Source organism: Peromyscus californicus, unplaced genomic scaffold (assembly GCF_007827085.1).
Source record: "Peromyscus californicus insignis strain IS unplaced genomic scaffold, ASM782708v3 Scaffold_5__1_contigs__length_169319896, whole genome shotgun sequence".
NCBI classification, from domain to species: domain Eukaryota; kingdom Metazoa; phylum Chordata; class Mammalia; order Rodentia; family Cricetidae; genus Peromyscus; species Peromyscus californicus.
In genome coordinates, this window is record NW_026294573.1 from 13,632,655 (window position 1) to 13,657,012 (window position 24,358).

Below are 24,358 nucleotides of genomic sequence, written 5' to 3' on the forward strand. Positions count from 1 at the left end.
ATTCTGCCCTGGATTCCGGCAAAGCTAATGCTCTGGTTGGAGTGATGGGAGGCGAAAGTGTGAGCAAATAGGGAATATAATGTCCAGTCACAGTAGGCGCTCTGGGAGAAAAATATAGCTGGGGGGAGTGGGGGATGGAGCAGAGGAAGGGCTGTATGGGGTGTGCTGAGAGCCTGCAGCCCGCTGATGAGGTGGTATTTCAGCATCTGGGGTGAGTCATGCGGGTAGTTGTGGGGAGGGTTGGTTGGGGAAGTGACGCAGGTGGAGAGGGTCCTGTGGTGCCTTTTTGCTACTCTTGTGTTGGCTGCCTGGGCCTTCCTGGCTTGCACAGGCCTCCTGCACCTGCCAACCCAAGGCTTTGCCTGGGAGGACCTGCCACTGGCAGGAGGTGAGGGTTCTGCTGCCCACATGCTCACCTGCTCAGCCGTTGTTTGGTTCTTCTCCCTGCCCTGGCCACTCTTCCGAGATAACCCAGTTCCCGAGCCCCCACTCAGGTCTCCACCTCTTGTTTTTCGATGCCCACCAGGGCACTCACTGATCCCCTCTTCCACACAATGTCCAGACTGGGGCCCTCAAAATGTTCCCAGTAAGGCCCAGCACTGGTGACGTGTTACATCTTTGGGGACAACAGGCAAGAGTACAAGGGGACAAAGATGTAGGACAGTAGGTGAATGGCCTGTGATGTCTGGGCAGAACTCTGAGGGTGCCAGACCTTGGGTGGGAGGCGGCCTTATCCGGGGAGTGCCTTCTGCTGGCCTCACACATGGACTGACGCTTAGAAGGAACGTGGCTGCAAGCCAAGGAGAACCCGTAGCACCTCCAGTTTCTTGGAAATTGTGCATTTTTGCTGTTCTGTGCCTCAGTTTCCTCCTTCATGCAATGGGACTAATAACAATTCCTGTCTCCTGAGGCCAAGGAGATGATGTCCATGTTGCACACAGAAAGAGTCCTGCACAGTAGGCATTGTTCTTGACGACTGTCAGCCCTGGTGGCATTTGGTGCCAGGGTAGCATGCTGACTTGGGTCCTGCCCAGTCTCTCTGGCCTCACAGCTAGGATCTCACCCAGTCTCGTAGAAGTGGCTCTTTAACACTGGCTAAGCCAACCACCCCATGCCTCCTCTCCCTTTGTGGGGGCACTGGCTCCTGTAAGGGAGTACACAGGCTGGATGTTTCTGGGACACCCTCTCCACTCCGCCCACTAGCCCTGGGCCTAAAATGACCCTCCCCCAGAGGCGTTATTAATAGCTGGGCGGCTCAGATCACAGGGCAAGAATGTTACCCAGCAGCTCGTGGGGGAAGAGGAAGCCTCGGTGCCGCCGGCTGGGGTGGATGCGTGATGCCCGAGGCAATATGTGGGCCAGGCAGGAGGGCCTTCACCACCCCCACCCCCACCCCCATGCTGTCATTCGCTGCCCGTCCTCCTCCTCCTCCTCTGTGTCCTGCTCAGGTAAGGGCCGACTGGGTGTCCTGCTCCTCCGGCGGCTGGACTGGCTACTACTTCTCTTTTTCTGTCTCCCGCTTCCTGCTGTCCGTGGCCGCCATGGGCCCTGCAGCCTCTGAATAGCAGGGGCTCACCTCACGGGGGTCTCAGAGCTTGGGAGGACAACTCTTCGGCATCCTACCACGCCTCCTTTTCTCCTTAGGGCCTTGGTTGCCGTCGGACTCTGTCTGCCGTGGGCTGAGCCCAGCCCCAGTAGACTGGAGTCCCTGTCACACCCAGCTAAGCCTGCTCTCTTTGGGGGCATCTTTGCATTTTTAAAAATGAAAGAGAAAAGCCGATGGGTTGATTCTTCTTGGGCTGTATTTTCTTGCCCCCCGTTTTGGCATCCAGATGAAAACTATTTTTAGTGCCCAGTGATGGGGACATGAGTGGCTGGCCCATGCCAGGCTGGAGCAGGCAGAGTGGGCAGGTCTCGGCGGGGACAGTGGCCCTGTGGGGTGCTGTTTTCTCATCCTCCAACTCTCCCTCCCACTGCTCCCCGCTCCCTGAGCCAAAGGCTCTCGGGGAGCAGCCGAGGACCATGGGGAGCCTGGGAGCTGGAACTGGAGCTGACCCACTTGTCTCAGGGGCAGCTGTTCCCAGGTTTGATTCGGGGCTCTTTGAGTGGTTCTCATCTCCTGGGGCCTGGGCAGGAGGTGCCATCCCCCACCTTCGCTACCCTCCCGTTTGTCTTTCCAGGTGACTCGGAAGAGGAAGATATGGGACTCCTGGAGGTTGGTGTGACAGACTTCAAACCTCCAGCGCCAGAGCTGGGCCCCATGCCGGATGGCTTGAGTCCTCAGCAGGTCTGTGGGGGAGCGGGGGCACCCGCCAGCCTGCTGCCTGGGGCTATGCTAGTTAGAATCTGAGGGGAAGTGACTATGAAGGCGGGGTGGCTTTCGCAGGGAACTGGACTCCGTGTGTTCCATACAGGGTCTGGAGACGGTGAGGTCCGAGAATTTGGGATGCTTAAGACCCACTAGCTCTATGACTACCAGAGCAGGGGTGTCTCTTGGTCCCTCCCATGTGACTCTGGGGCTCCCCTTCTTCTCGCCTTTGGGATCCTTCATACATCAGGGACTGGCTCTGCTCCTTGGATCCCACATCCTGACTGTGCTCTTGGCCCGAGCAGGTGGTCCGGAGACACATCTTGGGCTCCATCGTGCAGAGTGAAGGCAGCTATGTGGAGTCATTGAAACGGATACTCCAGGTGAAGCTCCGGAGGACTCGGGGGGCCCGGGGACGAGAGCGGGAAGGGCTCTGGAGTCATTTTATAAAGAACACCGGGGGACTGTGGTAGTTTTACAGAGAAGGGGCTAAAAGCCATTCCTGCTTCCGAGGAACAACAGGACGTGTGGGGACGCCAGGGGTTTCCAAGGCCGCTGTCTGTAGTGAGAGCTGTATTCTGAAGTGAAACTGGGAATCTCTGAAATGGGAGCCAAGGCATGTGTTCCCTTTTGTGCCTGGAAGGGACTGTGTCTTCCTGGCCATTCAGATAGCCCTCAAAGCAAGGTTGCAGGGGGACGCCCCCTGTTCCTCACACTGGGGTGCCCAGTGACATGTATGTGGACCCTTGTCTGGTTTGGGTTTCCAAAACCTAGACTCCTCAGGGATGCTGGAATGGAGCTGCTGGTGTAGGAACAGTTTGGGACCCGTATGAAGGAGCCCAGGCATCAGACAAAGTGTCTGGAGAGTGTAGTTCTGACTTTGAGAGTTCAGGGAACTGTGGTGACCTGAGACCTTACCGCTCAGCCACACAGATGGCTCTGAGCTTCCCCCCTAGCCAGCCTTGGCCCTGAGCCACCTACCCAGAGTCCTCACACACAGATGGTGTAGAAGTGATCCTCTTGCTCCCAAGGCAGCTTAACACAGAAGTTCCTGGGTGGGAGGCGTTGTGGAGTGACAGACAGGGCAGAAATGTCACATTCAAGGAGAACCTTCTAGAAACATCCATGAATAAGGCAGGATGCTTTTGCCTGCATCAGGAAGGCCCCACTGGGCAGGGGGGTCTGCTCGGTTCTCAGCCTGCTTTGTCTTGGTGGCCTTGAAGATAGCTGGTCTCATTCTCGCTCCCACCCATCCTGGCAGGATTACCGTAACCCACTCATGGAGATGGAACCCAAGGCCCTGAGCGTCCGCAAGTGTCAGGTGGTCTTCTTCCGCGTTAAGGAGATTCTGCACTGTCACTCCATGTTCCAGATCGCCCTGTCCTCCCGTGTGGCCGAATGGGACTCCACTGAGAAGATTGGGGACCTCTTTGTGGCCTCAGTAGGTGTTTCTACTTAGATTAGCTGGTCCAACCTCTACCCTCACCTGGTTGCCTTGTCTAAGTCAATGATATCAGAGCCTCTGAGTCGTGTCCTGCTCTAGAGGTTGGGCATGACACCTTGATGTCCTGTAAGAGGTGTGCCAGGCCAAGACAATGTTGAAGCCAGGGTATAGTGGCAGCATTGCTCAGAGACCAGCCTCATGGGCAGCCCCGGACACGGTGTCGGTTCCTATCTAAGCATACCAGGTGTGATCAATGAGGCTTGCACATGCTGGCCCAGGGCTGCATTCATAGCTCCAGGATGAAGCCTCAGGATCTGGGGGAAGAGCCCTGGATCACGGTGCAGGGGTCGTGGTTCCAGTTTGGTTTCACAGCCTCAGACAGGTCTTGGGATGTCTCTGGGCTCAAATTCCACACCTGTGGAATGAGGAGTGTACTGGTGTCCTGCTTGTCAAACTGAAACCCTCAGATTTCAGAGAGGGAGTGAGTGAGAAATGGTCCAGCCAACTTTGCTGGGTTGTAAAGCCTCTGGGTTCCGCTAGTGGAAGGGATAGTCTGAGACTGACAGTGCTTGGGAGAGCTTAGATGTGACATCCCAGGTGGGTGTGCCTGGGGGGCCTATGGTGAGAGGTCGACATCTGTAGCTTAGCTGTGGGTGCATCTCCCCAGCGAGGGCTCGGGAACATTTCATTTCCTGGCCATGGTAAGGAAATAGATACCCAGGCAGCATCCCTGCCCTAGGCTGCCTTCTCTCTCCTGTGGGTTCTGAGTTGCTGTAGAAAAACTCTCTGTTTCCTGTCACCTCGAGACGATCTTCCCAGCTCTGAGACTCCTTCCCTGCGCAGGGTCTCAGAAGCATGGTAGGGTGGGTGCCGCTGCCTCCTCCACCATGGTGATGCAGCTCCTGCTCCTGTTTCTTACAGTTCTCCAAGTCCATGGTCCTAGATGTATACAGCGACTATGTGAACAACTTCACCAACGCCATGTCCATCATCAAGAAGGCCTGCCTCACCAAGCCAGCATTCCTCGAGTTCCTCAAGGTACCCTAGGGCCATGCAGTCGGCACTCACAAGGGACGGACGTGGGGAGGTGCCTCAGGAGAGAAGGGACATTGTCGTGCCAACTTTGGCGTCATGACTGTGGCGAGATTATCTAGGAACCCAGTCTCCAGGGAGATATCCCTTCTTGCCCTGAGAGGGAGGTGAGAAGGTTAAAGGGTCTGTGTAGTCAGCTCAGGATCCTGGAGCCCAATAGGGTGCAGGGCAAACCTGGCACACAGATGGATCTGTGGTAGGTACCACAGGGTTGGCCTGTGTTCCCATGGCCTGTGGCTTCCTTGTTTGTGAAGTGACATGGGCATCGCCAGGTCTTGGACTTTACCCAGGAGCAAAAAAGGTTCAAGACTTTGGGAAGCTACAGAACTCTTTAGCTGTGGCCAGGCCCCAAGATCCTCTGCGGTGGGGTGCTGTGGGTGAGGGACACAGCCCTGCATCCAAAAGAGGACACAGGGGGATGACACGTTGGGGCTATGGCAGGAGAGCTCTGCCCCACTGACGAAGACGTGGACCCGGGATGCTTTCTCAAGGGGGAACCATCTGATATGGGTCTTGGGGAAGACGGTTGAGGGCTGTTTCCAGAGAGAATACTGACAAGAGTAAGAGGCAGGAATGTGGGAGCAGGCAAGGCTGGAAGGATTCTGGGGGCATGGGTACCCCATAAAGAACGCTCCCTGGGGCAGTGTAGTTTAGTTTGGGCTCTTCTGGATCTTCAGGCCATGGATGAGATAAGAATATTTAAAGCATTGGGAGCCACGGAAGAGCTTTGAGCTGGGGCAGAAAACGTGGAAGCTGATGGGGAAGCCGTGAGGTTGCCAGGGGTATGGGCCAGGACCCACATGGCACGTGGGTGGAGTAAGCCAGCAGGTGTGAGGTGGGACAGGGAGACCCCCATGCTCACCCTCACCCTGGCCCAGGCCTCTGCTCTTAGTTTACACAGAGGGAATGGTAATGTTGGTTCCTTATAGACGGCAGTGAGGAAACTGTTGAATTGTTCGGTTTTGCCTCCAGTGGCTGTTCAGGTTCTACGAGGGTGTGGCTTACATAGGGTGTGCCATGGTGGGAGGGCCCCTGACTGTGGATTCCAGGTTGAACAGGGTCCTGGAGCCCAGGGAGAGGTTCCCAGGATGGGAACTAGGTCTGGACCCTGGCGCTGGACCCCTGCTGTGGAAGATTGACAAGTGACACGGCCTTGTCCCCACAGCGGCGGCAGGTATGCAGTGCGGACCGAGTCACCCTCTACGGGCTGATGGTGAAACCCGTTCAGAGATTTCCACAGTTCATCCTCCTGCTCCAGGTACTGCCTGGGACTCCCCAAGGGTCAGGGGAGGGCTGTGGGTAGGGGGGACCAGTGGATCTCATCTGTGGCCCACTCCTGTTTTGGGGCTTGCTTTATCTTTGTCGACTTCGAGAGGGCAGCCTGTTGTGCTCAGCAGCATTTAAAAAAGAAGATTCATTTTATTTAAATTATATATATATATGTATATATATGTATATGGATGTGTGTCTGTGTGTGGGCATGTGTAAGTGCATGCTGGTACATTGGAGGCCAGGGGCGTTGGATCCAATAGTGCTAGAATTACAGGCAGTTTTGGGTCATCTGATATGGATGTTGGGAAATTGAAATTGGGTCTTCTGCAAGAACTGGAAGCTCTCTTATTCACTGAGCCTTCTCTCTAACGTGTGTGTGTGTGTGTGTGTGTGTGTGTGTGTGTGTGTGTGTGTGTTCACAGTGTGTGGGTGTGTGTGCATGCGAGCACATGTGTGGGGCATGCCTTATTCGTGCTCTCTCTGGCCCTGGCAGGATATGCTGAAGAACACTCCTCGAGGCCACCCTGACAGACTGTCGCTGCAGCTAGCTCTCACGGAGCTGGAGACGCTGGCTGAGAAGCTGAATGAACAGAAGCGGCTGGCCGACCAGGTGGCAGAGATCCAGCAGCTGACCAAGAGTGTCAGTGACCGCAGCAGCCTCAACAAGGTGGGTGTGCGCCTAGCCCTTGGGTCCCCCTGCGCATCGTGGCCTCACCTGCCTCACCTGCTGCTTCTGCAGCTTTCCTGGGGTCATTTACTAGGTGGCAATGTTCTCTGAGGGAGGGGAGCCTGATCCACTGGATCATTGTGATTCATGTTATTTTAGGACAAAAGAAAGTTTTGTTCATTCGTCTAACTACCAGGACAGAGTTTTGTTCATTAGTCTAATTAACCAGAGACTGTACACTAGTATCATAGTTAAGTGAATGGATTCCGAAATCTCCATCTAAATCAGATTTATTTTATTTTATTTTTTTTTTTTTTGAGACAGAGTCTCATGTATCCCAGGCTGCCTTCAAACTCACTCTGTAGCTGAGGAGGATTTTGAAATTCTGATCCTCCTGCCTCTACTTCCCCATGATGGGATTACATGCATGTACCTCCATGCCCAGTTTATGCATGTTGGGGATTGAACCTAGGATTTTAGGCATGTTAGTCAAGTGCTCTATCCACTGAACTACACCCTCCCCCCCCCCCCCCCCCCCCCCCCCCCCCCCCCCCCCCAGCCTCAGTGCAAGTTTTTAGCCAGTGTGCTGGTGAACACCTGTGATTCTGGTGCTTGGGAGATAGAGGCAGAGAGAGAGCAAGAGTTTCAGGTCAGCCGGGGCGCAGAGGGAGTTCTAGGGCAGCCAGACATACGTACAGAAGAGAAGACTGTACTCCAGGTGCTGGAGGCTGCAGGCTCTCTGCTTTCCTGGCACGTGTGGAGTGTGAGTCCCTCACTGCCCCGCACAGGCCAGCAGATCCTACATCTGCCCTCATGCTCACTGGTGGGAGGGTGGAGGTGGAAAGGGATGGTCTGCAAGTGAGGTGACCTTGCCAGGGCTTACGAGATGGTTGTTTCCAGAGAGGCCACATGGTGTGAGGTCACAGGAAGTGTTCGATGTTCTGGGGAGTCCCAACACACAGCTGAGGCTAGCGGCTGGCTCTTCCTGGAAGGAGATTTCAGCAGTGTGGAGAGAATGTCCACTGTCCAGGAGGGTGGCCTGGGAGACAGCAGTGTGGAGAACTCTCAGCTGGGACTGCTGGCTTTGACTTTTGTTGTTGACCTTCGCCAGGTCATGGAATCAGGCTGGGCTGGGTCACCTGAGGTCCTGAAGTCCTGAGCGTCAGGCACTCCCATAGCTGCCCTGCCCTGGCCACAGGCAGGCTGCAGGCCTATTTGGGCCCACATTGTTCTTTTAAGAAAGTGGAAGTCATTGGCAGCATTTAAAAATTGGGACATGCCATAGACCTCAGATTCGAGGAACTTTCCCTGAGGGCTGGAGAGCTGGTGCAGCAGCTGCCTGTGTGGTTCCCTTCACCTGAGAGCGGTTGCCCACTTCCGTTTGATCTTACTGTCGCTCCTCACTGAGGGCACGTGCTGGCTTGAAGGCGTCTGGTTTGCTTCACCTGTCTGGGAGCCGGGGATTTGGGGTGTGTGGCAAGAAGAAAGGGGAACAGGGCCTTCCCCTGGGGGGAGCGTCCCATTCAGGACTGCCCAGGGTGGCTCCTCCAGGGACCATCTCCCGCCCCTCTGGACAGTACAGACTCCCCCATGCCCCAAGCCTGCCATTTAGTTCCCTGTGCTGGCCTTTGTGTTGGAGAGGTTTCTTCCAGCAGCTGATGGAGCCTGGCAGGCCAGAGAAGTCTGTTGGTCCTGCCCTGGAAAGAGCTGTGTGTCCTCTTCCACTGCCCGTCCCCACCCCCACCCCAACACCCAGATGTAGCAGGAGGAGGAGGTCAGCCAGACCCATTTGCTATCAGGCTAGAGGATGGATGATCTGAGCCTCAGTTTCCCCCTCGACTGAGTAAAGGGTGAGCTGGGCAGGTGTGGATGCTAATGTGGAGAGGGTGCCAGCTGCACACCGTGGGGTCCCCCCTCCTCGCCCCGTCCAGGGGACTCTTTGGACAATCTGGAGCAGTTGAGGATCGCATCAGTGGTCGTTCTCTGGCCATCACCCGGAGAGAAGGGGAAATGAAACTGGGAGGGGCAGGAACAGACCCATGAGCTGTTTTTAAACAGCCGACTCAGGAGCCTCCAGAGGGGTGCTGGTGTGATGGTTTTCCTTTTCCTCTTTAATCTGCATAAGGGACCAGGCCTACGGCCTGAAGCCCAAGGGACTTTCCTCTCCCCAGTGTCGGTCCTGGCAACCACGGCCTGCTGCCTGACGCGTTGTCTTGAGCTGGGTCCGCCTTGCTTACGGACCCTGTGGAGAAGTGGGGCCGCAGCAATGGCGGGGCCTCCAGCGACCTTGGGGCTTCTGTAAGGTGGGAACAGAGAGACTCCTGTTGAGCCAGGCGCTGCCACACAATGCAGGGAGACAAAGCAGCGGGGGGTCATCCTGTGTGGGGGCCGTGGGGGGCCCTGTGGGTACTGCACACCTCGGAAGCTGTTTCTGTACCTCAGGGCTGCTGAGCTGATACACGCGGAGTGCTTCTGAGTCCCACAGTGCCTGCCACCCAGCAATGCCCATGCCACCAGGACCTGAGTTTGTGCGTTCACTTGAGGGGTGCTCTGAGAAGCCGGGTCCTCTTTAAGGGACGCCAGCAGGGAGAGGTTGGGATCAAGACTGCCAGAGTCACACTATTCAGTAACAGATTTCACTGGATCCTCCACTTAAAAAAACCCCAGAAGGAAAGTCATTTCTCAGAGGGATTTTGGATGGGGGCCCCTGTGAAGTGGGGTGAGCTTGGTCAGGTGCTTGGGGTCTGAGAGTCTTTGGTCTCCCGAGAATAGGCATTGATGACCAGCAGATCTATTTCCATCCCCTCACAAGGCTGTGCAAGGGATGATGTGGGCTGATGCGGGTCAACAGTTCATGGTGAAGCCGTGGGGCTCCTTCCAGGTCAGGTGTCCCCAGAAAGTTAAGTCTCTCTGTGACAAAGATGGTCTTAAACAGCGACACTGAAACAGGGTCCGCTGTGGGCACCCACTGCACATCTAATGCAGGGCATCCTGTGCTCTCCCAGGGCCCCCGGGCCTGTTTAATGTGCTCTGCTGCGGCCTTGAAATTCAGGCTGACCTTTGAACCCGTGTTTGCCTGGCGTAGTGGCTTTGTGTATTACTTGACTCGGTGATACCATGTTCATTACTCGGGTTATCTGAGCAGTGGAGATACTGAGGGAATTGAGGTTTCCAACTGAAGTGTCCTGTGACTGCCCAACCGGGGCATGTAGGAGCTGCTCAGAGACAGTGTCTGTTTGGTGAAGGTCATTACGGGATCACGATACATGGGGATGATGGCAGAAGCCAGCTCACCTGGAAAAGAGGCTACTGGGCTCTGCTCTGGCCAGGGAGGCTAGGCAGGTTCCCCAGGGTCTCCCCAAATTAGAGAACCCAATGTGTGTGCCCTGGTCTTCCCTGTCTAGTGTATCTTGTTGTCTAGTGACAGGTGTTGGCTCTGGGTCCTCCTCTACCTCTCCCAGCTGCCCCCTTAGTTTCTCTACAGAGTCTACCGAGTCTCTGGCCAAGGCTATCCTCAAATTCCTGCTGTTTTTGAGAAGTCTCACTGCATAGTCCAGGCTGGCCTGAACCTCATGGTCCCACCCCCACCCCTGAGTGCTGGGGTTGCTGTAGGCTTACATTACCACGCAGAGTCTTGGTCTATTTTCGGGAAGGTGGGAGAGGTTCTGAACCTCTGGCCTGGCTGTCTGCGAAGCACCCTAGATCGTGACCCTAGATCGTGACCTTCTCTGTTCCTTCCTTCTGCAGCTGTTGACCTCTGGCCAGCGGCAGCTGCTTCTGTGTGAGACCCTGACGGAGACGGTGTACGGAGACCGTGGGCAGCTGATCAAGTCCAAGGAACGCAGGGTCTTCCTGCTCAACGACATGCTGGTCTGTGCCAACATCAACTTCAAGTAAGAGCCTGGAGTGGGGTGGGGCACCCCCTTCCCAGAGGATCCTTGTTGTCTCCCCTCCCCCCAGCCTCGGCGCCACGGTCCTTCTGTAGCCCTGATGAGGTCTCAGATACTTGGCCTTCCTCGAATCTCCCTCGTGTCCTGCTTTGTCCTTGGCCCCTAATGCCAGAGGGATTTGGACTAATCAGGGCATCCTCTGACCCTAGACTCATCATCATTCACAGCCTAGGCCACGTGCTACAAGACTCTGATCTTAGTAGCTGAGCCTGCAACCTTGAAGTTGAAGAGGGTTTTCCTTGTGTCTACCCCAGACCCCTGTTGCTTTAGCTCACATGGGGTTCCTATATCTCAGAGCTGCTTGAACTCCCCACCCCAACCCTTCCCCCCGAGAGTAGTTTCTGCCTGTAGGAACATGGTTTCCAGCTCATGGGAGGCTGTAGAACCCAGAACTGGGCTGTGGGCTTAGCCTGAGATAGCAGGAACTGGGCTGGTGGGAGGAAGGTGGTCTGTGGCTGTGTTAAGCTGCCAGGACCTCACATTTGGCTAGCACAGGAATCCACACAAATGTCAAGACCTTTGGCTTCACTCGACTGTTTGGGTGATGTAATATATGGGGCCACATTGCCTCAGGCCATGAGAGCTAGGATCTGGGACCTGTGCTCTGCAATCCTCCTGACCTCACCCAGCAGGGCGACTCGCAGGTGTCCCTTGTGTGGCCCTGTAGGTCTAGGGGATGGAGACTATTTTCTGTGTACTCCTAGAATTCATGCTGTGACCTTTGCAGCAGGATCCTGGGAGAATCCTTTAAGAGCCTGGGACACAGCCTGGTGCAGCTGTTAGAGCCAGGCCTGGAAATGGCCAGTGACTACTGTCAACCCAGGCTAGGTCTCCCACCTCCCAGCTTGGGTACTCACAGTGTCATGTGTGTGTGTGTGTGTGTGTGTGTGTGTGTGTGTGCATGTGTGTACGTGTATATCTCTCATCTGTGTGTGTGTGCATGTGTGTGTGTGTGTGCATGTGTGTAGGTGTTTATCTCTCATCTGTGTGTGTGTGTGTGTGTGTGCATGTGTGTACGTGTGTATCTCTCATCTGTGTGTGTGTGTGCATGTGTGTGTGTGCGTGTATGTGTGTATGTGTGTGTGTGTGTGTGCCCAGAGTCTTGTTTACACTCTGCACCCAGCATTGGCTTGTGCATTTCTGTTCACGGCCACAGAGTGGAAACCTTGTGGCTGCAGATCTGGGGTCCTGAGGGGAGAAATCAGGGCTGCAGGCTCATCCACCCACTGTCGCCCTGTTCTTCCATCTGCTCACCCGTCAGCGTAGATGGAGCCTGCTCTGTGCTGCTTCCCTGCTTCCGGCCTGCTGGGAGACTTGGCAAGGAAGCCTCTGCCAGAGCTGATGTGGGCGCTCACTCACCCATTCACCCACTCATTCATTCATTCATTCATCTCCAAGTGCTTTGAATCTTTCTAAAAACTGTCTTTAACATGGTGTGTGTGTGTATGTGTGTGTGTGTGTGTGTGTGTGTGTGTGTGTGTGTGTGTGTCTGTGAGAGAGAGCATGTGTAGGTCGGAGTAGAACTTGGGGAGTCAGTTTTTAGTCCTCTCACTGTTTGGATCTTGGGGATCGAACTCAGATCATCAGGCTTGGTGGCAAGTACCTTTATCCACTGAGCCATCTTGCCAATCCTGAGTACTGTGAATCTTAAGTCCCACTATGTCTAGACATCCAGCAGGGCCAGGACCAGACCACTGCCCTTCTCAGCCTTATGTTGTTCAGGGTTGAGCACGTGTGAAGAGTGGGGTGCTAGCGCTCAAGTTTAGGGACACCAGTTTGCAAATTTGGCTGAGTCACTTAACTCTGCTGAGTACCCGTCTCCTGTTTTGGGATCCTGAAGCCATGGGGAGGTGGCTGTAAGAATCAGAGGGGACGGCTTTCTGTGTGGTTCCCCTCTGTTCACACCGGGCCTAGGTGGCCATGCCTCCACGCTGCCTAGGCCAGTGGCCAGCCTCCAGAATTCCCAGCCCCACGGGAATGTGCCGTCCAATAACACCTATCCTTCTTGTCTTTTCTCCAGGCCCTCCAATCACAGGTAGGTAGCTTGTGGCTTGGGGACTCAGGCATGTGACTCTGGTTCTGGGCCTGGGCTTCCTGGTGCAATGGCTTGGTGTGAGTTCCTTGCACTGCGTGGCCTGGCTTGGTTTGGGCCTGAGGTCCCATGCTTGGGCTGTCTGGAGCCTGGCTAAGCGGAGGTGCTGGGAGTTGGAGTTGCGCTGCCTCTGGGCTGGGCTGCAGCAGGCTTTTCAGCGCTCTTCTTCTGTCCTGCAGGGGCCAGCTAGAGATCAGCAGCCTGGTGCCTCTGGGGCCCAAGTACGTGGTGAAGTGGAACACAGCGCTGCCCCAGGTGCAGGTCGTGGAAGTGGGTCAGGACGGCGGTGCCTACGACAAGGACAACCTGCTCATCCAGCACGCTGGCGCCAAGAAGGCCACGGCTGCAGGGCAGGCCCAGAGTGAGTACTGCCCGGCTGCTGCCCCTCACCTGCTAAGTGTCTAACCTGGGCCAGGGACCAGCTGGTGGGGGCGGGGCCTAGAGAGTCTTGCTGTTGTACCCAAGTGCAGATCTGTGGCTTCAGTGGCACATGGTGTCCCTGTGGTCTCATTCCCCACCCAGTGCTAGACTGCCTCACGCACAGCTCACACAGCGACAGGGAGAGGCCACGTGTGAACTGACTCGGAGCTGTCTCCGGTGAGACCTTGGACAGGTGCCTTCTGTTTGTACCTAGTGTGCCTCTTGGTACATTGAGGAACTAGGGGTACTCATCTTACCCCCTGATCTCCAGGGGTGCTAGAGAACTCAGGTCTGTCTGTCTGTCCCCTCCTGGGCCCATGTCTCTCCGTTTTGACCCAAGTTCTCAGACTCTGTTGGAAGACAGGGGGACAACTTAGAAGCCAGAGCCTCCTGCCTGGTAGCGTCTCCCTGTCTGCTCTCTGCCTGCTCACTGGCCACCACCACTGTGCATCTGGACCACTGCACATCTGGACCACTGCAGTGGCCTCTGGCTGCTTTTGTCCTTTGTCCCCTTAACCCCCTGCACCTTCCCCAGAGCTTAGCTCAAATGTAGTTAGTATATGTAGGTAGTGTAGTATGCCACGACCTCCTCAGAGTTCTTCTGAGGAGGGGACATCTGCCTGCCTCCTCCCTCCCTCCTGGCCTCTGATGGGGCTCCTTGGCCTCTCTGGGGTTCTCCCTGGGGAGTGTACTCCTTTTGGCTGCAGGGTCTTCCCCACTCTGTGCCTTTCTTGCCATCTGTGTCAAGGATTCCCTTCTTCCTCTTCCCCATGCCCGTCTCTCTGATGGCCTGAGCTTGGGCCAGAGCCTTGTTCTGGGCTCTTCAGGCCTCAGGCTGAGTTTTCTGAGGTTGCTGCATTCCTCACGGTGGGGAGGGTGTGATGGTAGGTGTGGGAAGGAACCAGTCACATTGCATTCCTAGTCTGGAAGCAAGGAGAGGTGAATGCTGGTGCTCAGTTCGCTTTCTCCTTTTTATTCAGTCCAGGGCCCCAGCCCATGGGACAGTGCTGCCCACATTCATTCAGAGTGGGTCTTCCCACTGCAGTAAACATAATCTGGAAACTCCTCACAAAGCTCGGAGGTGTGTCTCCTAGGCGATTCTAGAGCCTGTCAAGTTGGCAGTACTCGCCAGCGTGACTGACCATTGGTTGTGTGGAACCTTGGTTTCAGCCAGGGCCTGAGGCCCAGAGATACTAAGCCGCAGGCCTGGCAGAGTATGGAGTACTGCGCACAGTACCTTCCATGAACAAAAGGAACTGGAGTTTCGCTTCCCCTCCCCACCACCACCCTGCCCACAGCCCTGCCTGGGTGCTTGCCTCACTGGCTCCCGAAACTCCGGAAATTTTGAGGCTTGATTGCGACAGCTGTTCTGGCCCACTGTGGATGAGGCGGGAGAGGGGGGTGGCCCCTCTTGGGTGCCTTCACCCCCATTCGACTCTCTTCTTCTTGCCCACCCCCAGGCTGTGGCTCTGGGAACCCTGTGTCCCCGACTCTGTCCCCCTGCAGCCATGGTCCCCAAGCCTGACCCCCTTGAAAGGAGAGAAGCTCTGTAGATTCTTGGTTGACCTTAGATAATTGTTTATTATATTATTATGCAAATATGGACACACAGAAAGCTCCTTGCATTTAACACATGTGCTTTTAGCCCTTGAACAACAGTGAAACCCAAACAAAACACAAACTGGATAAAAACAACACTATAGAACAATAAATACAATTCCCACCCGCAGTATTAATTTGCTGTGACAGGTGACATTTTGTTTTGTTGAACCCAGACTGCTCACAGGATAGGTGCAGCATGCTTTCCCGTGAGTGGGTTCCCTGCCCCCAACCTGCGGGGTGACTTATGTGGAGCCCCGTCTTCCCACCAGCGTCCATCCTTTGGGCATTTTCTTTCTGTCAGTGCGTCATTACCATACCGTGTGCCCCTGCTCTTTGCTGGCTCCCCATGGACCTTTATGCAGTTCCACTCAGCCCCTGGATCCTCAAAAGCCCTGACCCCATGCAGCAGAATATGATATTAAAGTCACAATATCCAGGGGGCGTGGAATGACCCAGAAAGAGGCCTCAGCAACCTTACGTAGCCCGAGAAACCACGGCCTAGCGTGTGCCATCCTGTTCCCAAGGTGACACCCAAAGACTTCTCTGCACTGTCTTGCCCATCACTCACGGTGTCTCTTGTACCCACCCAGCTTCTGTATTTGTATCACCACTGGAGCTCCAGGCCTATTCAGTGCCCACCATTGGCTCGTCACACTGGTACCTTTCTTCCAAGTGTTTTCTACCGTCTGGCTAATCCCCTCCCCTCCCCTGCTCTCTGCCCATCTCCCTGGGTCCTAAGTCCCATAAGAGCAGGTCCACCATATATCATTGAGCAGTTTGCTTTTTGCGGGCTGCTATACATCTCAGGAGCTTTGCACACGCTCTTCTCTGGCTTGGCCATACCCGTCACATTCTGGCCTGCGGTAGGCTCCTCGGTTCTCCAACATGGCTGATTTAGTCTTATGGTCCTTGTGAGCCTCACTCAGGACGACTGTGTCACCGTCCCAGGTGTGACACCTTCCTTCTGCTGGGACCTCCCTCCCTGGTCGTGTCTCCTCCAAGTTGCCAGTGCCTCTTCTCTATGGACATGGCTTACTTTTCCCTGTCGGCAGATGCTTACCTCCCCCAGCCCCAAGGCTGAGTCCGGTGTCTTCTCTACCAGACAAGGTGTACCTGGGCCCGCCGCGCCTCTTCCAGGAGCTACAGGACCTGCAGAAGGACTTGGCAGTGGTGGAGCAGATCACCCTGCTTGTCAGCACCCTGCATGGCACTTACCAGGTGGGTGTGGCCCCGGGGGTGGCGAGGGGGCATCCCAGCATGGTGCTCCCGTGTGCCCTGGCTCTGAGCAGGGAGCAGTGGTAAAGGCTGGGATCCCCTGGCTTCTCAGAACATCTGGCTTTATGCAACAGCTGGAGGTCTTACAGATCCTCCCTAGCCTCTGCCCCAGGCTGCAGAGCATCCGGTTAGGAGGGTGTCCCTTTTGGAGGAAGCAATAGCCGGGTGGGCTCTCATCCAGGGCTGGGAAGTCCCAAGTACAGGTGGGATTGCCTCCTGCGTGGCTAAATTATCCCATTGTGCTGGGTGCTGTCACTGTGGTAGGACTTGTGTGGTTTGGGGGGAGCCAGGAGATGGTGGTGACCCCTTTCCTCCCCAACACTAGAATCTGAACACAACTGTGGCCCAAGACTGGTGCCTGGCCCTGCAGCGGCTGATGCGAGTGAAGGAGGAGGAGATCCACTCTGCCAACAAGTGCCGCCTGAGGCTACTGCTGCCCGGGAAGCCTGACAAGTGAGAGGGTGTCTGGGAGGGAGGGGGTGCTGTGATGAGAGAGTCCACACCCACTGTGGACCAGGCCCCGCCTAGCACCTGGCACACAGTCGCTACTCAGCAAGGAACGCAGGAATGCATGGAGGTCTTGCTGACACCCCGGGTCAGCTTGGCTCTCTGTTGGCTGACTCAGACACTCAGTCTCCAGTGAGCTCATTGTGTCTTACCTTCTTCCCTCTCCTCAGCCCATGGCCTCCCAGATCCTCTTCATAGACCCAGCCTCCCCAGTTCAAGGTCCTCTGCTCACAAGATTCACCACAGGAGCGGTGGGACACCCCCACTCCCCACACACACCCCCGTGTAGAAGCAGTCCTGAGGCAGTGACTGACAGGGAAAGGAGTCCAGTTGCCCCTCTTCCAGATCTGCAGGGTGTGCCTCAGTATCCCCACTTTATGAACAAGGAAGTGAGACCAGAGGGACAGGGACAGGCTCAGAACCCCTGGGCTTTGCTTGTGGAAGGAGGTGGGGTCTGTGCAGTGGGAGTCCTGGGCAGGGGAGTGCTCGCTGCTCGGGGGTGGGCCTCTGGGTGGGGGAAGATGGAGCCTGGCATCAGTTGCAGGGGTGCGAGAAGAGAGAGCAGTGTCCTTGTGTCTGAGTGTGGGAGTCTGCAGCTTGAGCTCCAACCCTGCTCCTGACTCCTCTCTCTGCCCAGCACCCTAGAGAGTGAGAGACACAGCCCTGCCCACCTCCCGGGGGGCCTGGGTTACTCACAGGACTCTGAAGGGGCCCTGGCCCTAAAGGCCACCTCCGATCATCTTCTCCGTCTCTCTCTTCTCCTTACCCCCTTCCCTTCCATCCATCCTCCCATCTTTCTTTCTCCTCTTATCATCACTCCCTCCCTTCCTCTCTCCCTCCCTCCCTCCCTCCTTCTCCTCTCCCTCCCTCCTATCTTCTCCCCCCCCCCTCTCCTCTTCTCTTTACTGTGTATACGTCCACTCTGTAACCATCTTCGGAGTGACTGCCCGTGTCAGGTGCTGGGGATAGACAGTGTGAGGTCCTTTCCTCCATGATGAGGCCCACAGAATTCTGGCAGGTAGTGATGCCAGGACCTTAGCTGGGCATAAAGCCAGGGCTGTTGGAGGTCTGGGACTGGGCTGCCAAGAATGGCTTAGCATCTCTAGCCAGGTGCCTCTTGATCATCACAGACGGTGGAAGGAGGTCTCCCCAAGGGGGTGGATCTTGGCCAGGCCAAGGCCTCCCTCCATCTCCAGGAACATGGGTTGGAAAAGAGCCAAGGCCTTCCAAGTCCTTCTGGGGAGCTGAGCCTCTGTACCAGTCACTCATGGGGGTCCTGCCTCATCTCGCCCTCCACAGGTCTGGCCGTCCCATCAGCTTCATGGTGGTCTTCATCACACCGAACCCCCTGAGCAAGATTTCCTGGGTCAACAGGTTACACCTGGCGAAGATTGGCCTCAGTGAGTACAGCCCAGGGCAGGTGTAGGGAGGGAGATGGAGAGTATGAACCCAAGGTGAGGCAGGAGCATTTCCCAGTGGGAGAGGGGTGAAGCCATGCAGAAATGCCTGGAGCCCAGTTCTGAACCTTGGACCTGTCTGTCACTTTCTCTCTGTACCTCCTCTCTGAGTTGTTGGAACTTGACACAGCGAATTAGCAGCTACCAGGGCCCCGGTGAGGGAGGGGATGCTTAGGGAGTGAGTGCCGAGTCTTCCTGGTGCACAGAGGTAATGGCTGCCAGCCTGCTAACCAGATACTGTGGAAAGTACACACTGGTAGTACTTAACTGCCACGGAAGTACGGGAAAATAAACAAGTAAATACCAGGTTGGAGTCAGCTGATCTTAGCCAATGGCCTCCTTACTGCCCAACATGGTGGCATATGCAATAATCCTAGCACTTGGAAGGCTGAGGCAGGAGGATTTGGGGTCCAAGGCCAGTCTTAGCTGCAGAGCAAGGCTGAGACCAGTTTGGGTTACATGAGACCCTGGACTCAAAAAACTCAAATAAACCAAAAATAAAACCAAACTCTCCTTATGGCTGTTTCCCCTAGGCACCTGTTAGTACTAACAGAGGTAAGTAAATGGGTCTTTATGGAATGCTTCTGATGTAGCACACACTTGCAAAATCCCACACACGCCCTTGTTCACAAGCTCCCTGTGGTAGGTCTGTTGAGACCTTTTTCATTGAGGACTCAGGCCCAGGGCGGTGCAGTGACTTTTGTGAAACTGCATAGCAGGAAGGGGTAGAATTAGGATTCAGACACGGGGCATTGTGCCCCTGGAACCTAGGCCACCACCCTGTCCCTCTGCCCCATCCCCACCACATTCACATGCACCGGGTTGTAATGACTTCATCTGTTTGTTTTGTGACTTGGAGTCTTAGACGGTCAGAAGTGCTGTACGATAGAAATCCAGCTGATACTGGGACCATTTCTTTACCTTTATTGTGTATGTGATGTTTTTATAGATGTTACTTATTAATCTTTGTTTTATATGTGGGTGTTTTGCCTGCATGTATGACTGTGCACCCCATGCATGCATGCAGGGTCCTCAGAGGTCAGAAAAAGTTACCGGATCCCCTGGAACTGTAGTTATAGATGGTTGTGAGCCACCATGTTAGTGCTGGGAATCAAACCCAGGTCCTCTGGAAGAGCAGCTGGTGCTCTTAACCACTGAGCCATCTGTCCAGCCCTTCCAATAGGTTTAGAAAACATTTCTGAATCAGGAGCCAGGGCCTTTGTCACCCGGCTTTCATTCATTAAAAAAACCTTATTCATTCATTTGTTTCATTATAGGGTTTTTTTTTTTTTTTTTTGGAGACAGGTTATTTCTGTGTAGCCCTGGCTGCTGGCTGTCCTAGAGCTCACTTTGTAGATGAGGCTGGCCTCGAACTCAGAGATCTGCCTGTCTCTGCCTCCCTAGTACTGGGATTAAAGGCATGCACCACCACCACCTGGCATCATTACAGTAATTTGTGTGTGTGTGTGTGTGTGTGTGTGTGTGTGTGTGTGTGTGTGTGTGTGTGCATTCGTGTAGAGGCCAGAGGCCAGCCTAAGATGTTGCTCCCCAGGCACCGTCTACTTTAAAAATAAAACTGTGTGAGTGTTTGCATAGATGTCTGTGCACCACTTGTATGCCGTGTGCTTGCACAGGTCGAAGAAGATGTGGAATCTCCTGGAACTGGCAGTAGTTGTGGTTGTGAGCGATCATGTGGGTGCTGGGAACTGAATCTGGGGGCCTCTGGAAAAGCAGGCAGTGCTCTTCACCACTGAGCCACCTCACCAGCTCCCACTTTTTTTCTGGGGCTCACTGACTGAGCTAGGCTGGGTGGTCAGCAAACCCAGGGATCTCTCTGCCTCTTTCTCTTCAGTTCTGCAATTGCAAGTGCAGGGACCGTTCCCAGCTTGTTTGTTAGTTTTGCACAACGAACTCACAGAGATCCACTTGCCTCTGCCTCCCAAGTGCTGGGATTAAAGGCCTGTGCCGTCACACCGTTTTCCAGCTTTTTTTTTTTTTTTAATGTGACTTTGGGCCCTTGTGCTTAGGAGGCAGGTGCTTTACCTAGTGAGCCATCCTCTGGTAATTTTAGACATAAAGAGCCCTGTCAAAACTCAAAGAGCAAAGCTTTCTGCTCTCGAGGAACTTGAACTTGAGATGGACAGGTGGACATTAAGTGAGGTGCTGGGCGGTGAAGTAGGGCCGTGTGGCTGTCACTGAATGTGAGGGCTGCGTCAGGGAGAAGCTGCCGTGGGAAGATCTGGGCCGAGTGATCCAGGCATGTGACTCACAAGTGTGCAGGTCCTGGGGCAGCAGCAGCAGGTGGTTCCCAGTGGCCAGAGCGGGCGGGGGTGGGGGTGGGGGAGTCAAAGAAGTAGGTGGTTGAATCGGAGGGCAATGGTGCTCTGCAGAGCAGGGGTGAGGCTTGCAGGGTGTGCGGGAAAGATGCAGGGTGTGTGGGAAGAGGCACACGTTCTGGATGTGTTCCAAAGGTGTTCACTGAAATGTGGGAACCTGTGATATCACAGTTGGGGTTCCATCCAAGGGAGCCGTTCTGCTGCTGTGCAGAGGGCCTTGGAGGAGCAGGTGCAGGGGGGGAGGGGGAGGGGTGTGTGGCTCTGGAGGAGCTGTCCCAGCAGTGTCTGCTTGGTCAGTGTCCTGGGTCTGGGGCTGGTGTAGCTTAGAACTTGGCCTTGTCACTGGGAGGCTGCAGAGGGTGGAGGGAGGGTTTTGAGAGCTGCCGCATCCCTGACAGAGGACTTGGAGATCTGGGCCTTGGAAGGGCTGGGAGTGCCTGCACTGGGTCCTGGAGGTGGGTACATGCTGCCTTCCCTATTATACATGACTTCAATGTTAGGCGGATGCTAAAACTCAGTGTGAGCCCTTCCTCCTTCCCTGCCTCCCTGCCTCCTGCTCTCCTGTCCCCCTGTCTCCCCCCAGCTCCCTGCCCCCCACTCCCTGTTTCCTGCCCTCTTGCCCCCCTTTCCCCTCCTCCACCTCCTCCCTGCCCCTGCCGCCTGCCCTCCTGCCTCCCTAGGGGGCCTTCTGCCTCTTTGCTCCCCATCCCCCTTCCTTCCCTTTTACTTCCCCCTTCCCTCCTCCTTCCCCTCTTCCTTTCCTTCTGCTGTCAGTGGGGAACTAGGGAACTAGGGCACCACACACCCTCAGTACTCCTTTTACTTCTATTGGGAGGCAGGCCCTCCTTGAGCTGAATTTACTCTGTAACCCAGGCGGGCTTTGAACTTACCATCCTTCCAAGTCAGCTTCCCAAGTGCCTGGGACACAAGCCGGAGCTCCTGGGCTAGGTGTTCCAGGAAAATGGACTTCCTGTTTGAACCCTGACTCTTTGTGGAGCTGGACTGGTGCGCTGGGCCTGGCGCTGACTGAGGCAGGTGCCTGGGCAGCCTGTGGGCCGCCACCTTGTCTCCACAGGGCTTCACTTCAGCAGCCTTAATAGGAGAGTCATTTGAAATTATATCTGAATGCCGGGGTCTCCTGGGGCTTGAATAGTTTATTCTTTTCATTTTGCTGCGTTTGTTCTTCATCTCTGTGTGTGTGTGTGTGTGTGTGTGTGTGTGTGTGTGTGTGTGTGTATGTGTGTGTGTGTGTAGGTATGAAAGGAACGGGACCATGTTAAAGATGTGGCACTCCTTTATCATATTTAATTTTCTTCTGCGTACCATGAGCTAGGATGGTAATCCTCTGAAGACTGAGAAAGGAGAGGGACAGGAGAGCCTTTGGTCAGCATTACCCTGTGGTCCTGGGGAAGGCCTTTTTCCCGAGCCCCAGTTTTCCCACTCTTGACCAGACTAGATCTCTAAGGGTCCTTGCTTATTGGACGTAGGGTCTCAGGTGCCCTGGAAGGTTCAGAAGGTGACCAGGGACAGGCCTTACACCATTTGATCTGAAGCCAGATGGTCCTGTTTGGTTCATAGTTCCAAGGCTTCTAGGCTGGGCTGTCCTGTAAGCTGTTCAGTTTCCAGCTCTGGGGGAATCAAAGAGCAGGGACCACGCAGGTGCTTCAGTGACAGGGTTCTGGTGAGAGTGCGTGGGCTGTGGGGGCCAGCCCTGCATCTGCAAGTTAGAGCCTCACACGATAATGCAGAGCCGGGTCAAGTCTCTTCCCATAGATCATAGCTGCTAGCCTCCATTCATAAAGGCTTGGTAGATGGGTGCACAGGGAAGGCTCCAGAGAAGGAAGAGAAAGCCAGGGCTCTCAGGGTTCTGCTGCACCCCGGCTCTCAAGGCTCTACTCCTCTGACCCTCATATCCCCAGGCCCCAGAGCCGCTCCCACTGACAACTCTCCAGAGAGGGTCTGGGTGTAGCAGGTCCTACCCACACCCACACTTACAGAAGCGTCAGAGGCTTGGGCCAGGCATCTCCATGCCACCTGCCAGCCTCCCTGTCTCTCATCTCTGGTCTAGTCTTCCAGTCCCCTGTCTTCTCAACTACCCAGCACTGATGTTTACCTCCTCCTGAGCGTAGCCTGGGAAGCCTCGGTACTGTGTCCTAAACCTAATCTCCATTAACCCTGCAAATCATCCCAGGGCTGGGACCCCTAAGCCAGTGGTTCTCAACCTTCCTAGTGCTGCGACCCTTTAATACAGTTCCTCATGTTGTGGTGACCCCCAACCATAAAATTATTTTCCATTGCTACTTCATAACTGTAGTTTTGCTACTGTTATGAATTGTAAGTATCTGTGTTTTCTGACGGGTCTTAGTGACCCCTTCAAAAGGATCATTCAATCCTCCCACCAAAGGGGTTGTGACCCACAGGTTGAGAACCACTTCCAAGATTCTCTGGCTATGGTGTCCCTCTCCTTTGGGATGGGGGACAAAGGTCTGTGTCCTAGCTGGGAACTTGTGGCCTTTAGCCGGCCTTCCTGGATAGCATCAACATCTCTTGGGGGGCGGGGTGGCTGATGGGAAGGATGCCTGGCTTTGTGACTGTGGCTGTGACTGACGATGGCATCTCCCTGCACTGGGGACATGCGATAGGGTCTTGGAGACAGCTGTGGTTCTGGGAATCTTGAGAGCAGTGCATTCACGATGGTGAAGACCTCACCCTGGAAGCTGAGCACAGAGCAGGCTAGAGGTGGCTCAGCCACTCGCCATAGGGCTAAGAGGAAGGACGATAATTAGAAATGGCCACCATTTCTCCAGGGCCTGGTATATCCTAGACCTTATTTATGTTCTTTCTGGGCTCCCCCAACAACTCCAGATGATTGGAATTCTGTCCCCTCTTTTCTAGACCAGGCAAAGGTTCAGTGTCGCACAGTGAGTTGAAGGCTGGGTTAGGCTGTGCCTAGGGTGTTTCTAGCAGACCGGAGGAGATGGTTCCTTGGTTGGGGGTGCTTTCAGCCCTAGAGATCCCCTTTTGTGCCATAGCGGCTCTTGAGCTCCGTGAGCACCGATAAACACGGCCCTAGATAAGCCTCTGCTTAGCGGCAGTTAGAATCACAGCCGTGCCATTGGTACCTTTCCTGAATGTCACTTACCCCAAGTGGGCTTTTGGCGTCCAGTGGCCACAGCCTCCTCGTTTGGTCTCCCCCGCTCTGGTTTTGTGACACAGACAATGACAGTGGCAGATGGGGAGCCACAGCTCCATTTTCTTTCCCCGTTCCCAGTTGCACACAAGAAAGGCACCATCTGGAAGGGAGAAGGTCAGGCTGTTAAAAATATATATGGTAATAAATTGCCAAGGCCTGACGGGCTGTGGGTGTGCAGGGGAAGGAGGGAGGGGCTGGGGTGAGATATGGAGGTGGGGGCTGTGCGTTTACCTGTCTGGCTGTCAGGGGGGTGAGCTCCGTGGGTCTCCTGCCTGGCAGAGGAGGGTCTGTTTCCTTGTGAGTTCCCTGAGGGCAGGGACAACATCTCAAATTGCGTCCTGTTTATTTACCACCGGGCCTTAACTGAGAGGCAGCAGGGCGGCCGGTCGGTTTCCCGCGGTGTGTGGGCATGCTGTGTATCATGCCCTGTGGCTTCTTTTCTTCATTTCAGCTTCCCCAGCACTTTGGGGATCCCCAAAGTGAGGATGAAAGGATGTAGTGTTTTGGTGTATATTGTGCTGAGGTCCCCTTGCCTGATGGGTCTCTCACACTCTGGCTTTTTTTCTGTGGCAAGGCTAGGTTTTATGGAACAGTTTCCAGGGCCCAGAGTGTGAAGGGCTACTTCTGGGCCCGTTAGGAAACACAGTCAATTCTGAGCCCTTCAGGCAGGGATAGGAGCCCTCAGGGTAAGCAACCAGCTTTGTGTGTTAAAGGAAGTGTTCAGATTCTCAATGTCTGGTTAC

At 55.0% G+C, this 24,358-nt stretch overlaps 1 protein-coding gene across 8 annotated transcripts in view; it reads left to right on the forward strand.

Annotated features, from left to right (window-relative positions):
* Arhgef10l (Rho guanine nucleotide exchange factor 10 like) overlaps positions 1–24,358 on the forward strand; it is a 138,873-nt gene that overhangs the window by 70,931 nt on the left and 43,584 nt on the right. For 6 of the 8 annotated variants that reach the window (XM_052715390.1, XM_052715388.1, XM_052715393.1 and 3 more), the window contains 12 exons: positions 2,181–2,287; positions 2,614–2,691; positions 3,570–3,749; positions 4,674–4,790; positions 6,010–6,102; positions 6,610–6,783; positions 10,531–10,676; positions 12,754–12,768; positions 13,005–13,186; positions 15,950–16,065; positions 16,448–16,575; positions 17,929–18,029. In XM_052715390.1, the coding sequence (XP_052571350.1) occupies positions 2,181–2,287; positions 2,614–2,691; positions 3,570–3,749; positions 4,674–4,790; positions 6,010–6,102; positions 6,610–6,783; positions 10,531–10,676; positions 12,754–12,768; positions 13,005–13,186; positions 15,950–16,065; positions 16,448–16,575; positions 17,929–18,029 (1,437 nt within the window). The remainder of the gene's footprint in view (positions 1–2,180; positions 2,288–2,613; positions 2,692–3,569; positions 3,750–4,673; positions 4,791–6,009; positions 6,103–6,609; positions 6,784–10,530; positions 10,677–12,753; positions 12,769–13,004; positions 13,187–15,949; positions 16,066–16,447; positions 16,576–17,928; positions 18,030–24,358) is intronic. The other 2 variants (XM_052715392.1, XM_052715394.1) reach the window with 1 other exon arrangement.